The 16,071-nt window shown below is 35.3% G+C and overlaps 1 protein-coding gene across 1 annotated transcript; it reads right to left on the reverse strand.

The window, feature by feature from the left end:
- Window positions 1-5,846: 5,846 nt before the first annotated feature.
- Window positions 5,847-13,815, reverse strand: LOC133875601 (aminoaldehyde dehydrogenase 2, peroxisomal). The gene is made up of 15 exons (XM_062313778.1): window positions 13,561-13,815; window positions 13,295-13,437; window positions 12,387-12,467; window positions 12,158-12,306; window positions 11,013-11,105; window positions 10,806-10,929; window positions 10,602-10,667; window positions 9,597-9,663; window positions 9,367-9,443; window positions 8,825-8,938; window positions 7,054-7,131; window positions 6,818-6,969; window positions 6,626-6,686; window positions 6,398-6,504; window positions 5,847-6,099 (listed from the first exon to the last, which is right to left on the reverse strand). Exons 1-15 carry the CDS (start codon window positions 13,667-13,669, stop codon window positions 6,009-6,011), a joined length of 1,512 nt encoding a protein of 503 aa, XP_062169762.1. The 5' UTR covers window positions 13,670-13,815; the 3' UTR covers window positions 5,847-6,008.
- Between the last annotated feature and the right edge of the window lie 2,256 nt (window positions 13,816-16,071).

The raw sequence follows: 16,071 nt of genomic DNA on the forward strand, positions 1-16,071 counted from the left end.
ATGAGTCAATTATATTTAATTAAACGAGTTAGACTATTCGATCCCAACCCACTAATTTTATGTCGAGTTTATAAGTAGTGTCAAAAATTGAATTTGAATCCTCTCCATTCAAATGGAGAGGATTCTCTCTATTTAGTATAAAAGTGAGAGTGTAATTGTCTTTTCATATTTCATGAAAATAAAAAAGACAACTATGCTTTTACTGTTACACTAAAGGGAGAGAATCGATCGTCTCATATAAAAATAAAATGGAGAATATGTTAAAAGAATAAATAAATAAGAGAGAAAAAAAATCTGGCAAGGGAATTTGGGAATTTTAGTGCTAAATAAATTACCATTAACTTAAAATTTGAGGAATATTCTTAAGAATATCTATGGTCAGATTTTGGAACAGATATGGTCATATGGTACTTTTTACACCTAAAATTTATACTCTTTCTATGAAAATAATTTCCATTAAAGCAGACGAGAGAGTTATTTTGGCCTATCTTGAATTTTCTTTTGATTTTTTTTTTCTTTTTCATATGACTACAACTATTTTTACTTAAATTGAGAGGATTTTTATGTACATATGATGTGTTAATTGACACAATTCATCCACTCAAATTGGAGAGGATCTGAATTTCTTAAACGGATAAAGTCCATTTTTATTATACGATAAGATATCTCATAGAGGACAAAAATTAGCTACAAATTGGTTTAGAAAACATGTGTTTCTCACATACTTTAGAAACATGTGTCACTTTATTAGATTAATTTATAGCTAATTGCTACAAACTAGTTTGTAGTTAATTTTTGTCATCTCTTAAATGGATACAATCCATTTCTACTAAATTGGAAAAGATCTAAATCCATTAGGAGAAATATTCAAACCTAATCGGTTAGAAAGGTTAAACTATCTTAGTCACCGAAGAAACTCGGGTGGCTTTAAGAGGATAGGAATTCATAGCAATTAGTTGTATAATATTGTTAATTATTGTGAGAGAGTTTATGTAGGATCCAGCTGCCCAAATAGATGACCGGACAATCTAAAATTTATTTGAACAATTGAGCCTAACATGGACTCTCTCTCATAATAGTAGTAATTTGAACAACTAATTGCTTTGAAATCCAACCTTATATAATCTCAGCATAAGCCTTGGCTACTAAAGATTTTATGCACCCAACCAAACTTCTATGGTCTTTCAGAGCCTTCAAAACCGCAACTGGTAAGAAAAATCCAAACATGCTTCTAAACATGTATATGTTCAAGAAAAATTCCCATGAAAATAGTTTGGAGTATAATACATAATTGATAATTGTCTTTTCAAATTCCATAGAACTTTTTTTGTAAGGATCAGAAATTCAATGTGAACTTAGAAAAAGATTTATTATTAAATAAAATGTTAACATTTTTTTTCCCTAGATTAGGATCTCTAGAAATTGTGAAAGAATCCACATATATATATATATATATATAGAACCTTTCTCACAATTTGCTACTCAAATTGTTAGAGATCCTAATCCGTTTTTCTCTTGTGATGTCGAAAATTTTGGACCCTGCAAATATGAAAAAGGGAGTGGGAGATATAAATTCCTAACAATTTTATTGTCCGAATTGCTACAGTAAACGTAAGAAAGTTAATATGAAATCTACATACCTAAGCAATTTTGGGTTGCTCGCCTACGTGCTCGGGTAGGCAAGTTTCATATGAATTCTATACTTGAACCGCTAGTAATTTAAACAATAAATTGTTAGAGAGCGGGAAGGGTGGGTAAAGAAAAGCACTACCATTATATGTTGGATAAATAGTTAGGTTTCTGTCATTGACCAATGACTGAGGGAATGAAAGATGCTTTTATTGATGGAATAAGTTGAAGGAAGATACCCCCCATTCATTTAGGTGTCTATTTTCTAATTTTTTTCTCCAATCCTATCCTACGATGAGGATAGTCGAAAAAATATCAAACGGCTCTAAGTTTTTGAATGGTCTCATTGGTTTGAAGAGTATTGTTCAGTCCCTGTCGCTTAATTTAAAAATGGTTGGTGCCATTCATTTGCTTGGTATCCTTTTTTTTTTTTTTTATTATTATTAAACGAAACATATGAATAATTGATAAAAAATTGCAAGTATAAACCTCTGTAAAATCATAGCTACAACGATGAGGTTACATCGTCATAAATAAAAATAAAATTCTTGTAGTAAAGTGCTATCTATGATTTTCATCTTCTTAATCCATATAAAAAAATAGTTATAGAGCATATTTACTCCGAGCAAACTAGATCTGAGACAAGGGTAGCTAAATATCATAGAAAAATTTATTTAAACTGATCATGAGATATAACTCCTCACACCTGACTAACTTCATCATATAGATTGCTCATGAAGACAAATCTAAAGAGAATAAAACTCTTATTCAAAATTAAGAGTGTTTTATGTAAGTTATGCCCAGATCATGATCTCTGTATTTATGAAGAGATATTAAAGAAAAAGAATGTAGTTGAGGATCAATGTCAAACAACTTAAGGCTTAGTGGGAATGATGGAAAAAAAAAATGAGAGTAAGAAAAAGATAGAGATTTATTTATTTATTTTATGCTCTCTTATTGAATTTGTTTTTGAGAAATTAGAAGCATAAAATTCAAATTCCTTATATAGGCGGATAAGCCATTTTCTCTTATCTTTTCTTTCCCTTCTCCTTTTCCCTCTTCCACTCTATAAGACAATGAAAAAGCAATTTATCCTCCACATCTTCGACCCTCCTTCATTCTCCAACTTTTCTTCCTTACCAAACACATGGTAACTAGTTTCACGTTGACATCGGAGAATGACGTGACAAAGTCTCTTTCTGTGACCTGTCAATATTGGCAAGCACGCCATTGTGCGACAGAATAATACGAGAAAGCGGGCTTGCCAATATTATTTAATTTTGAAAAATAAAAATGGCATTCCATAGTTTTATGCAATATTTGAATGGTTAGTTGAGATTTATACACTTCCAATTTTGTTTTTACTCGGATAGGTCGGAGGGACAGTTTAGCCCATCCTCTATTAATAATAATAATAATAATAATAATAATAATAAAACTAATAGATGTTTAAATCTACAAAATAGTGGGAATACATCTATAATTTTCAGTTTTTCACTTCTTTAGCTCTTAATTTAATTGCTTAATTCGAGGCACATGTGTATGCTAGCTAGTGTGCACATGACATGGATATGTTTATAAATATTTATGCATGAAGTAAAATGAATGTGTTGGATGGCGAGAATCATGGCCCACAAGTCACTTTCAAAGACTATCAGTTCGTTTGGTAAAAAATTTTAGACCATGCTTTTCACTTTTCGATAATAATGTAATATAAATATGATAATTTTGAGTGCTTTGTATTTTAAATTATTTGTTCTTAATAATATATATGTTGAGAATAAATTTCAATCAACATGGCCCAAGGAGGGGACAACAAGACTTTCGGGAGTCCTATCCCGGGAGATATACGCTTAGTAGTTATTCCCGAAAAATCAGATATTAGTTATCCTAATAAATCCGGATTATGACTTTACTTCAAGTTAAATTGAAGTAAGAGTCATAATCCGATCAGCAGTCCTATCCAGATAAAATCAGGATAGGACTCTTAGTCTAAATATAGTTTGATTAACAGTCATATTCCTGATAGAATCGGGATATAACCCTTAGTGATCACATCAAATATCTAATGAAGGGTCAGAATCTAAGTAGAACTCTGTTAGCACTTCTAGATCAACAAGGAGTAAGAAATCCAATTCAGGTTGATATCTACTTATTTGTCTAAAAATAGGCTCATAGTATTATTTTCTATAAAAGACTAAATTTTTATGTGCATAGTATTATTTTCTTACATAAGCTAATTTAAGCATCGGAGGGGATCCCCATAAGGGTCCCTAGAGATCACTGTACCAACAATATATGTACTTTTCCTTCGAATTTATTAAGAGTTCGTTGAAAAAGAAGGGAGTTTTACTTATTAAATTGCTTCAAGACTAAGAAGGCAAAAAGGTGAAGTGGATCCGCTTCAAATTGGGAAAGACTGAGGTTGTTCCCTCACCATATGACATTACTACGCTACCTTATCAGTTATCAGTCAATTACTTTCGGAATAAGCCACAAGAAAAATAACAAAATAAAAAAAATGGCAAAATAAGAGCAAATCCAACTCAGAGCCAAGTGTCCCACTTTGTTTGTTAACTTTTTTTTTTTTTTTTTTTTTTTTTTTTAATTATGTTTTCAAAACGAAAAAATGAAAAATAATTTTACCTTTATGTCATAAAATACTTTAAACTAAATACTCCTTTATATTACATCATAACATTTTTTTTTTTAAAAAAAAAAAAAAAAAACTCTAAAAAGTGTTAACAAACTAAACCAATTTGAGGGGTCATATGAAAAGTTCATCTAATATAAAATTTGGGTAATAAATTTGTGCAAAAACATATGTTAATGCATTGATCTATGTATACTTTAGTTAAATAGATATTTTTCACTTGACTATTGGAATATTGGAAATATCTTTTCCCTTTCTCTGGCTTGTTTTTGTTTTTGTTTTTTGTTTTTTTTTGTTTTTCTCTTGGTCTTGTTTGTTGCTTTCTTCTTCTTGTCTCTGTCGTTGTATTTACCCAGGAAAAAGAAAAAGTGAAGGGTCATTTTTGACAGATAATAATAATAAAAATGTTATATAGAATAAAATCAAATAAATGGAAGCTTTTCTGAAAAATCTTGGTGGGGGTTTGGCAATTGGCCATATGACGAAGTTGGCGTTAGTGCACGTGACCGAATCCAGGCTTCCATTATTATGTCTAGACGTCTAGTGCATGTGAGTCGTCTGCAAAAGTTTGTCATAATTCAACCTTCGTTGGATCCCTCCGGACACCACATCACCGCTTTGGTGATCCCACTTTTAGGAGCTTTCAGTTAAGAGAAATGATACCTTCACAACTACTCTCATCCAACTCTCACACAACCCTCTCACATTATGTGGGTCCTATACATGTGGGATCCACACAATGCGAGATGAGAATTGTGTGGGAGTTGTAAGAGAAACATTACTCTTCAATTAATATGTAAAACCTGCTGAAACCTCTGTTTAAAATTAAAAAAAAAAAAAAAAGAAGGAAAATATACTTTAACATCCAGAACCATCACCACATTTTTATTTACGCTTTCAAACTTTATCTATCACCGTATGTCAAATTATACATTTTTACATTTTTCTTCCCAAAAATAGCCTCAAAGTTAACAAAAAATAAATAATAACCATCTGAAAAAAAAAAATAACGGGTTATTTTTAGTTTCCCGCTTTTTTTGTTTAATTTTTTAATAATTTTATTTTTTTCCAAAGGGTAATTTGTTAATAACTTTAAGGATATCTTGAGAAGAAAAATAAAAATGTGTCAAAATTGACATGGATGGTAGTATGAGGGGGTCAGTGCCATCTTTTAAAGTTTGGGGTTATAAATATATTAAAAAAAAAAAAACCCCGTAATCTCTATCTATTCTAGTTGAAGTGTCATTGAGATTTACGCCATACCATCCCTACTTACTGGGTTAATGACAGTTGGATTTCAAAGGTGCAAATAGCAACAAATGGCAGTGGGTCAAGTTGATGGATCCAAATCTCCCTGGCTCCCTACAATTTGGGATCCGGACAATTCCCCCTCCCCCTGCATCCAAGCAAGGGGCTGTGAGAGGCCTCCGATTGGCCTCGTATTTGAGCAAGAGGCTCTCCCCGGAGTTCCATATGTAGCTTCTCACAACCTACTATGTGCAGAAAAATTGTGGTAAATCTTGATGTGGGTTGATTGGCAATTATAACATGCATGTACTCAAACTTAACCAACCTATATAACCTGCTGTTCTTTATTTTTTGTTCGAAAAAGTGTTTTTTTTTTTTTTGGATCCTTGGAACATGGAGTTCAGTACATGATACCCCTCTTATCTTATTTCGTTAACTCTGGTACATCTGCAATTTCTCATTATTTTCAGGGGCACTTTCACAGCTTTGAAGGAGACTGGTACCACCCCCATGGTTCATCAGAGATGTACTGGGTAACCTGCTTCACGCTCAAGTAATTGTTAAGTCCCCTGTTAAAAGAAAATAACAATATCATGGGCTGTCTTGATGCTAATCAGGGTAAAGCAGTGGTAAACACACTGGTTATAAGATGTTTACATATTTAAATTCAAGAGCATGTGGAGAGTAATTTTTTTTTTCCCCCCTTCTTATTAGTTGTTTCCATTTTACATTATCTATTTGTTATTTCTCCATATTTCTTATTAAATTCAAAAAAAAAAAAAAAACTGCCGTGTTCTGTATTCCAGGTTCAAGAACATCTCAGAAAACGCTATTTTGCATTTGTATCTAGAGAAATCAGAGCCATACCATTCCCCTAATTCACGCCCAAAACCACTACGTTTGTTGCCCCCCCATGGAGCTTGAGTGAAGCAAGGCTGTGAACAATTGACCCAAACAATTCCTGCCTGAAGAGCCTGCAGATAAAGAACAATTTCACTCTAAGAACTAGATAATCCCAATTAACTAGCTGATGGTTTTAATGATATTTTGGACTGAATGATTTCTTTGTTCCTTCAAGTACAAACCAAGTCTCACCTTACTTACGCGATCACATCTTTCTAGATCACTTGATATCACAGCAGCACCTAAGCCATATCTGTGAAAGACCCATAAGATGTCAAAACAAAATATCCTACATCAAAACAAGCCCCCCACAAAAGGAAAAGCACCAAAGGAGAATTTCAGGTGATTTTTTATTGTCATAATTGAAACAAATTATCAACTTACTGGGTGTCATTTGCTAGTTCAATGGCTTCATCTTCGGTACTGAATGTTTTCACACACAGAACAGGTCCAAAAACTTCTTCTCTCCATATTTGCATAGAGGTAGTTACATCAGTGATGATGGTAGGTTGGATGAAGAATCCTTTCTTTAGATGCTGTGCTCATATGTAAAATAATTCAAATGTCATGACAAACTCAGAAACATGACATTGCTGATACGTAAAAGCAAAGGATTATACCTCAGGACGAGCACCGCCACATACTACGGTTGCACCTTCACTCTTAGCTGTAGCGATGAACTTCAGTATTTTCTCATACTGAAGAGGATGAAGTAGATATTAGATAACACATCACACCTTAAAGATAATGTATATCCATACTGAACAAAACCTAAACTTTGATAATCAAATAACTACTATAATTGGAATGATAAAACAGCTTATAATCAGTGATTTAGACAGCCCTGTTAATGAAAGAAAAAAAGGTTCTTAAACAAAGCATTCAAATGCCAAAACTACCTTATATTCATAGTACATCTTCCATACAAAGTGGCAAACTACTTTATTAAAAGAGGAGCCCAAATCAGGAGCAAAGTTAAGATATAATTAATATTTCCTGGTTTTTCCTCTGTCCTATGCATTAGACAATGCACTTTTTAAGTTAAAAAATATCTGACTGACTTTCAACCAAGAGTCTATACTGAAGATCGTATACACCAAAATGAAATTTGCATGAAGGTTTTGCAAACATTGAATTGTATTTATACCCTGACCTGAACTCTAGAAGAGGAAGTGCAATTGGGACGGGACGTTCATATCATCAGACAAGTTAGACATTTACTACAATTCTTCATCAAATTTCCAGTCAATTAAGCAGTATATGAACCAGTAAATGATGACATATTAACATAAATGTTTCTAATTATGGTCAGCTGATCTGGTCATGGAAAAACAAAAGTGAAAAAAAGAAGTTATTCTTGATTGCTCCATGGAATCGTTGGAAAAACTCGTAACAACTCTATTAACTGGAAATTAAACCAAATTAGAGAGGGAAATTTAAGCCCCCACACGTCAGGAAAAACATTAGAATATTAATTAAATGATTAAATTCATTATTTCTTATCAAATTAGGCCTTTACAATAAGTGGTGATTTAACAAGAATATGGTATCCAAGGAATTTTTTTAGTAATTTTCCCAAGTGTTCTTTTATTCCCCATGTTTCTTGAAACTTTCCAAATTACTTCTGACATTTCATCATGCCTATACGTCATGCACATTTCATTTCAATTAAGTAATTGACAATTAGTGAAAATCATACAAGCAATGCCCAAAAAACTCCAAAGAATATCAACACAACAACATACACTTACATAATTGCTTTTCTGATAGTGGGAGCTCTTTGTGAAACCTTATTTTAGACATTCCAGATAACTAAATAATTTTGACTTCCTTCAGGATCAAGTAATTCCTGATTCAACTACCGTAAAAAGAAGCAATTCTTGATTCCCAATTTATTAGGCTTGGCAATTTTGACACGACCCGCGAATCCGACACGAATATATAGGGTTTGGGTTTAAGCTATAACGCATTTATGACCCGGCAACCTGTTTATGACCCGCAAACCTGTTTATGACATATTTATGACGCGTTAATGACACTTTTTTTTTTTTTTTTTTTTTTTTTTTATCAAATTAGGTAAACGGGTTGACACGCCAACCCGATGGGTTGACACGGCAACCCGAATTGCCAAGCCTACAATTTATCAATGTTCTACATATACCTATTAGTTAATCCAGTCAAAACATGCCAATGATAGTTCGGTTTTCTGAGGAAACAAATTTCATATTGTGTTATGATGCATTACTACACAGAAGAGAACTTTCTACAGAATGCATGCATGTTCATAACATTTGTCAGCTGCCTAATGTCTTACAGTGGAACCCCCACCCCCCAAACAACAAAAGAAAAATAGAGAAGAGAACGGACAGAAATTGGAAATAGCAACCTCACCTGGCCACCACTAACAACAGGGCCAAGCCTGCAACCTTCTTCAAGAGGATCTGAAATCTTGATGTTTTTGGTCCATTTTACGAGCCTATCCAAAAATTCTGCAGCAATGCTTTCCTGAAACAATTGTAATTGAACTGATCATAACTTATGGAGGTGAGGAGGAAATATGACAGAAAGAAACTACAGTGTAACTGTAAGCTTATAACCAGCTGCTTTGAGGAGCATTTTATGGGTAATTCCCTCTATTCGCATAGTCGCAACCTCACACACAATCAAAATGATGATTTAACATCCTAAAAGCACACACCAAATCAGTAAGTGCAGTGTTCTATGGCCATTAAAACTCACATGCCGTAAGTGTGTGCTAAATTCTGATACTGCACCATCTTTCATGCATCCCCAGAAAAGAAAGACAAAGGGAGCTAGAAAGTTTGAGTGTGTGCGCGCGCGTGCGTGTGTGTGTGTGTGAGAGAGAGAGAGATCTTGGATTGAAAGTCTAATATGTGTGCAAACAAAGAGTAATATATCTCTATCATACTTACATGCACAATAAGGCGGGATGTTGCACTGCAAATCTGACCATTGGTCCAAAAGCAACCAAAGATAGTCCATTCAGCAGCTGTTTGAACATAGAAGAGGAAAAAATACTTATCAATACAACAAAACCAGCAGTAGTATATGATTTTCTAAGTCAATAAGGTAAAATGCCAAACTTTCCTCTATATACAACCTGTTCCTGATAGAGAGGTTTAATTATTCAGGAGGTACTAACCTTTATCAAGGTCAAAATCCTCAAAAACAATAATCGGGCTTTTCCCACCAAGCTCCAATGAAACAGGCTGCCAAAAAACAACACACGAGTTAACATATTGATGCAAAAGGCCAAGCACGAAATATTGGTTTATAGGGTTATTAATATTTAACTGTATGTTTTATTAAATTTTTTAAGAATCAAGGGTGTTTTTATAATGCAATAAATGGGAATTTCCCTAGATTATTTTAGGTAATTCAATAGACAGCAACAAATGATGTTGCCCCAAGGTTTAGAAGCATGCTTTGTGCTCTAATGGAGGCAGACTTTGATGGAATAAAATTATAAGAAATTGATTCATTCTTTCCTTTTCCCCTCCTTGTTTCTCTCTCTTCCCCCTAGCTTCTTCTCTCTTTCCCCTTCTTTTTTTTGATACCTAAATTTAGTCTTATTGAAAGTGTAAGGCTCCCCTAAGTACACTAGAAGTGTATACAAAAAGAAACACATAACTAGGAAGAGAAAAAAGGACAAAAAAAATGATAAAACTAATCGACAATGGGGACAAAAAAGCCACTGTCCAAAGATACAAAGTATGAAAAAATAAGCTAAAATATCCTCTATTGAACTCTCAAAATCTTCGAAACACCAAAGATTTCTTTCCTTCCAAACACACTAAAAAATGCAGATTGGCATCATCTTTCAAATTGCAGCACTCCTCAGCCTTCCAGACTTCCACCAACAGGCAAACAAGTCGATAACTCTTCTAGGCATAACCCAAGACATACCAAATCGAGTAAAAAGGCTAAAAGGGTATTTTACAGAGCGGAAGCCACATTGCAGCTTCTCTCTTTCTACCTCTTTCTCTTCTTTCTCTCTCCTCTCTTAGCTTCTTTCTCCTCACTTAGCCCTAATTTTGTTGTGTGATTTTTGGTGACTTGTTGTCCCACATTACATATGAAAGATCATATGAAGCACACATATATGGCAAAGAAATAAAAGATCAGTACCTAAAGCGTTTAGACTTACCTTGACCATTTGAGCTGCAGCTGTCATAACCTTACTCCCAGTAATGCTGCTTCCAGTAAATGCAATCTGTTGACAAGCTGTACATTAGCTGTCACAGCCAGGTAGCTAACTAAACCTTAATATTTCACAAATACCAAATTTGTATAATATGTAAGACAATTCTGCTTTATAAAATTGCCAATGGAAAAATTTACTAAATGGAACCTTGTCAACATGAGGATGAGATGCCAATGGAGCACCGGCCTCATGGCCAAATCCAGTCAGAATATTAAGGACACCAGGAGGAAGACCGACCTCTCTGCAAACTTCAGCGAGCTCCAAACAGGTTCTGAAATTTTAAAAATGATGATATACAGCATGAAAAACCAAAAATAAAACTGAACAAGTTCATATAAATTAAGGAGGACATACACAGATGCCAATTCAGATGGCTTCAGTATTGCGGCACACCCAGCAGCCAAGGCAGGAGCCACTTTCCATGTAGCCATCAACATAGGGTAGTTCCTTTAACACATTAAAAGAGAAGCACTTATTAACACCATTGAGATCCTTTTTCACAGTAATCAACGTAGGCCATCAATACAAAATCATCATAACCACCAATCTAAGTAGGCTGGAAAGACCAAGGATCACCATCACTATCCAAATCTATTAAACAGTTCAAATCCACCAATCCACTTAGCTTGAAAAAAAATCCAGCAGAGTACAGATGAGTAATTCAAGCAAGAAAGGTAGGGAAGATTTGAAAAATGAATGCATTCTTGAGAAGTATTAATAGCACCAATTAAGGACAATATGAAAGAATTCAGCTAAGATTCATCTTCTAGAATGAAAACAAATAATTGAATTAGCAAGGAGCAATGTGCTTCAAGTTTACAACAGTAAACAAGTTGAGTGAGGAAGGCAACCCCAAAAACATGATGGCTTGCAGATTTTGTAGAAAAGGTGCCCCATGGTGGGAAATAATTTGCATTAAAAACCAAATAGTTAAGAAGATGTTTTATTAAGTAGAGTTGACTTCACCACCCACAAAATACAAATGAAAATTCAAACCTACAGCTTGAACACATATCTGCAAAGCTGAAGCACTACTACCATGTAAACTCCACCCACCCACACAAAACACCAGATAGTTTATGATATTGTGAGCAGACCCAATAGTTTGAACTCATTGAGGAACTCATTAAAATGATAAGTTATTAAGGGAATCTAAGAACTTGAAGGGCCAAGAGCATAATGATAGTTCATCAAAAAAAGAGGATAATGATCATATGAGAAGCTTGTCCTTTTTTTAAAAAAAAAAAAAAAAAAAAATCATTGAGAAGCTTGTTGCTTTCTTAAAAAGTGAAAAGCAAGAAACTAAACATGAAAATATAAATACAAGCCCGCTTTAAATTGATAATGAAGAGCAATGGATGAAGGAATAAAGATAAAGGATGATTATTTTTAGTTTATAAATGGGCTCCCGCAATAATAAGCAATCGAATCTAGCTTTAAATGAAGTATATAAATAAAAAGGAATGCTTAAACAGTCAACATATAGAAGCAGCAAATACCATGGAGTAATCAACCCAACAACCCCAATTGGCTCCTTAAGAACATAACTCTTGAATGTCTCCATAGGAAGGGAAACAGGAGCCTTTTGCTTTGCATCCAAGCCTTCAGCAAGGTCAGCGTAGTACTCAAAGCACCCAGCAACATCATCCTGGATAACGTTAAAACAAGAATGTAAGGCAATATACTAGACAGTTAACTGTAAAAATTTCTAAAGTGTCACAAGCATACAATGTCCCATGCTGCTTCATCCAGCGGTTTTCCGCAATCAATTGCTTCAAGTTTTGCTAATTTGGATTTCTTCTCTGTTATCTGCATGGATACATGGACACCAAAAGCACAAGGCATATAAGCACACCAATTAACTTCAAAAGGCCAATTATGAAATGAACAAATCAGTACTACTTCAGAAAGGGAAAAAGAAAAAGCTATTAATATATTCAACCAGAACCAAGTTGGGAAAAGTACAATCCAATATTACGACAGCATGGAAAAAATCCCACCGACTTTCAGGGATTTAGATCCCCTACAATCCCCTGCCCAAAGAGGAGGGCAGAGGAAATTGTAGTGGAGCCAATAGAGGGGGGGCCTGCCGGCGCAAGAACCCCCATAAGCACTCCCAACCTAGTGATCTCCCTACTGCGCCTAGCTCCAAACTGGGAGCTGAAGAGGGTCGGGTCCAAATAGGGAAAAAAGGGCTCCCCTGCCCGGGCAGGGAGCCCCTCTCACAGACCCCTCTCCAAAGAGGAGGGGGCAGGGGTAGATCCCGGTCCGATTTTCGGTCATCACAGAGCCATTTCTCTGTGATCGTACTTGCAAATCATTAGGTAAGGACATAATAGAAAAATCCTCTGAACCATCTCCACGGACTACGCACCAGATAACTGCTCTAGAAATCTCTTGAATGCAGACTTGGTTAGTGGGTTTTGCATATTAAACTCGGGTGGTGCCAGATGAATACAGTTTTTTCCATACAAGATGACTGCCGTTCCTGATGTCGAAGAAACCAAGGGTGTTTCTGTGCTCTTTAAAGCCAATCTCACAACGTTTTTAGCAACCCACTACAATTAAAAGAGCAATAGCATCATAACCTAAAGGATCACACACTAAGATTCCCATTTTCTAACACAACCCAATACCTTAGCCGCAATAGCACGCAAATACTTGGCACGAACGGCCCCGGAAGCTAAGGCCCAATCTCTGCCTTTGTTCCTGGCAAGGGCTCTCCGAGCGGCGTCCACCGCAATCTCCACATCCTCCGCAGTAGCCATCGGTATATCCCCTAAACAACCACATGCCCACAAACCCACATAAGTTAATGTTGTGATCGGAATGGACAATCACAAACTTGCAGAAATCTAAACAAAGCTGAGAGAGAGAGAGAGAGAGAGAGAGAGAGAGGGACCGATGATCTCTTCGGTGGAGGGGTTGATGATGGGTAAGCGCTTTTTGAGTGCTGGTTCTCTCCACTCGCCGTCGATGAATAGCTGCCGAGTCGGTATTGGGATCGCCATTTTTCACACCCTCTCTGGCTCTCCCTGTGTCTCTGTCGATACTGGGCTCTCTCTCTTTCTCAAAGTAGCGAGCTGAGGATTTTGCAAAAGTTTTGTCTCCTCAGAGCATTTGCAGTGCAGTCGTCAAAAGTTCAGTAAATTTTGATGAAAAACAGGGCTTATTTGATAAGCGATTGGGTCGTGGAATATTTGTGTGTTGTGTAATAAAAAGTGGTTGACGTGATATAAAATTTGAAAATATTTTATAGAAAAATAAAAAAATTTTATTTTGTAATGAATTTTTTTATTTAAATAATAATAAAAAATAATTAATATGATATAAAAAATGTAAAAAAATTAAAATATTTTTTATTTGATATTTTTAAAAGAAATGAAAAAAAAATAGGAGAAAAATGACAATGGATTGCCAAACTAGCCCATCACTTTCGTAATTTTAGCTTTCTAGTTTTTAAAAGCTCTAATACTCCAAATATTCCCTACACTAAAATAGATACCATTTTTTATTAACTTTTCAGCTAACTTAGGAGCTGTTTGGTACCCACCCGCATCCCATCGGGCATCAGGATTCCACCAAGCCTACGTGGCTTTGACTTTTTTATTTTTTTAAATGTTTTCAATTTTTAGGATTTGGTAATTCTTTTGATTTTCAACTGGCCATTGATTTTGCCCTCGTAAAAAATGTACTTATTAAAAAAATGATTTTTTATCTTATTTTAAATGATTATTTTTTGTATTTTAATTTAAAATTATATTTTTTATCTACGAAATCATAATTTCAAGCGCAGCTAACTATTAACGAAAAAGCATATACAATTTTAACAATTTCAAATCAAAATGAAAATGCAGATTCAAATCACTTACGGGAGTTAATCAAATCAATTCTCTTTTCTTACCTACCATTTGAAAACATAAATTTAGAAAGAAAAAAAAAATCTTTATTTTTCTATTTATTAATTTTTTATTTATCCAATTATTGTTGCGTGTGCTAATGGGTAATGAGACTTGGATAATGACAGTTAGGCCCATTTGTCAATGGATAAGATTATTCTGATTCGGATCTGGTCCTCGAATCAGTTCAGACTAGGACGGCCCGGCCCATATATTTAAACAAACAAGGTCCAGATTATTCTACAAAATGATTTTTTTTTTTTTTTTCTTTTTTGTGGGCGAAAATGAAGCACAATTCACTTACCTAAGAAACAAACAAAATAAATAATTATAATTCCGTAATTGATTTAATGAAATCTTATGGATTAACTGGAAGTATATATTCAGCCTTTTTTTAAAAATTTATTATTTTATTTTAGATAATAATTTTTCAAATGAACTCTACGTTCGATTATTTATTCTTTTCATATAATATTTAATTTTTTTATTTTTTCAACGATAATATTCTCTGGGTATAAACAGAATAATGTTCCAAATCCAGTTATGATGTATACAAAGGAAGAGCAAGTTGTGTGTTGGGCAGAGAATTCTCAATTATTATCCTATTCCTTCTATCTTCAGATGCTGGTGATGGTGAAGAAACCCTCCATCTAAAATTACAAGCAAGCAAATTCAATGATCTGCTGTTAGATATTATTTTCTGTAATTTCAGATTTATGCTCCGTTTGTTTCGACGTAAAATGGTTTCCGTCGTAAAATGGTTTCAGGGAAGTCATTTTTCAGGAAACTATTTTCCGTCGAAAGCATTTTCCAGTGTTTGGCGCGTACGGAAAATCGTAAATATTTTTTTATATTTTTATTCAATCATATTAAGTTATAAAAATCAATTTTTATTTACAACATAAAAATATTAATGTAAAATAATATAAAAATCATCGATGACGAGATTTCGTCACTGACCGACTAGATTCTGACTATTTTCACCTGATTCCGGCTAATATAACTAGAATTCGAGATAAAGGCCGGAATCCGGACAATTTCGTCGAAATATGGGATAACCGGATTCCGGCGAAAGTGGCCGGATTCCGGCAGTTTCGCCGGATTCCGGCCATCTGGCCGGATCTGGCCGGATTCCGGCCAGATGGTCGGATTTGGCCAGAGAGGCCGGATCCCGGCAGGCTGGCCGGATCTGGCCAGATCCGTCCGGCCAGCTGGCCGTTCTGGCCAGAGCCGGCCGGGAACCGGCCTCCCTGGCCAGGGCCGGCCGGGATCCGGCCTCCCTGGCCAGGGCCGGCCGGGATCCGGCCTCCCTGGCCAGATCCGGCCAGATGGCCGGAATCCGGCCTTTCTGGCCAGATCCGGCCGGTCTGGCCAGATCCGGCCAGATGGCCGGATTCCGGTCAGATTGGTCGCCGGAATCTGGCTGACCGGATTCCGGCGAAGGTGGCCGGATTCCGTCGCCAGATTCCGGCGACATTAACGGATGTTGGATTCCGATACCGGCAATATTTCGA

Source organism: Alnus glutinosa, chromosome 8 (genome assembly GCF_958979055.1).
Source record: "Alnus glutinosa chromosome 8, dhAlnGlut1.1, whole genome shotgun sequence".
In the NCBI taxonomy this organism is placed as follows: domain Eukaryota; kingdom Viridiplantae; phylum Streptophyta; class Magnoliopsida; order Fagales; family Betulaceae; genus Alnus; species Alnus glutinosa.

Excerpts from the sequence above, each read along its gene's own strand:
- LOC133875601 (XM_062313778.1), bottom strand. The coding sequence starts at position 13,669 with ATGGCGATCCCAATACCGACTCGGCAGCTATTCATCGACGGCGAGTGG. Across the intron at positions 10,668-10,805 it reads CTCATCCTCATGTTGACAAG|ATTGCATTTACTGGAAGCAG; the intron begins GTTCCATTTAGT and ends GCTTGTCAACAG. Across the intron at positions 9,664-10,601 it reads CTGCAGCTCAAATGGTCAAG|CCTGTTTCATTGGAGCTTGG; the intron begins GTAAGTCTAAAC and ends GTTTTTTGGCAG.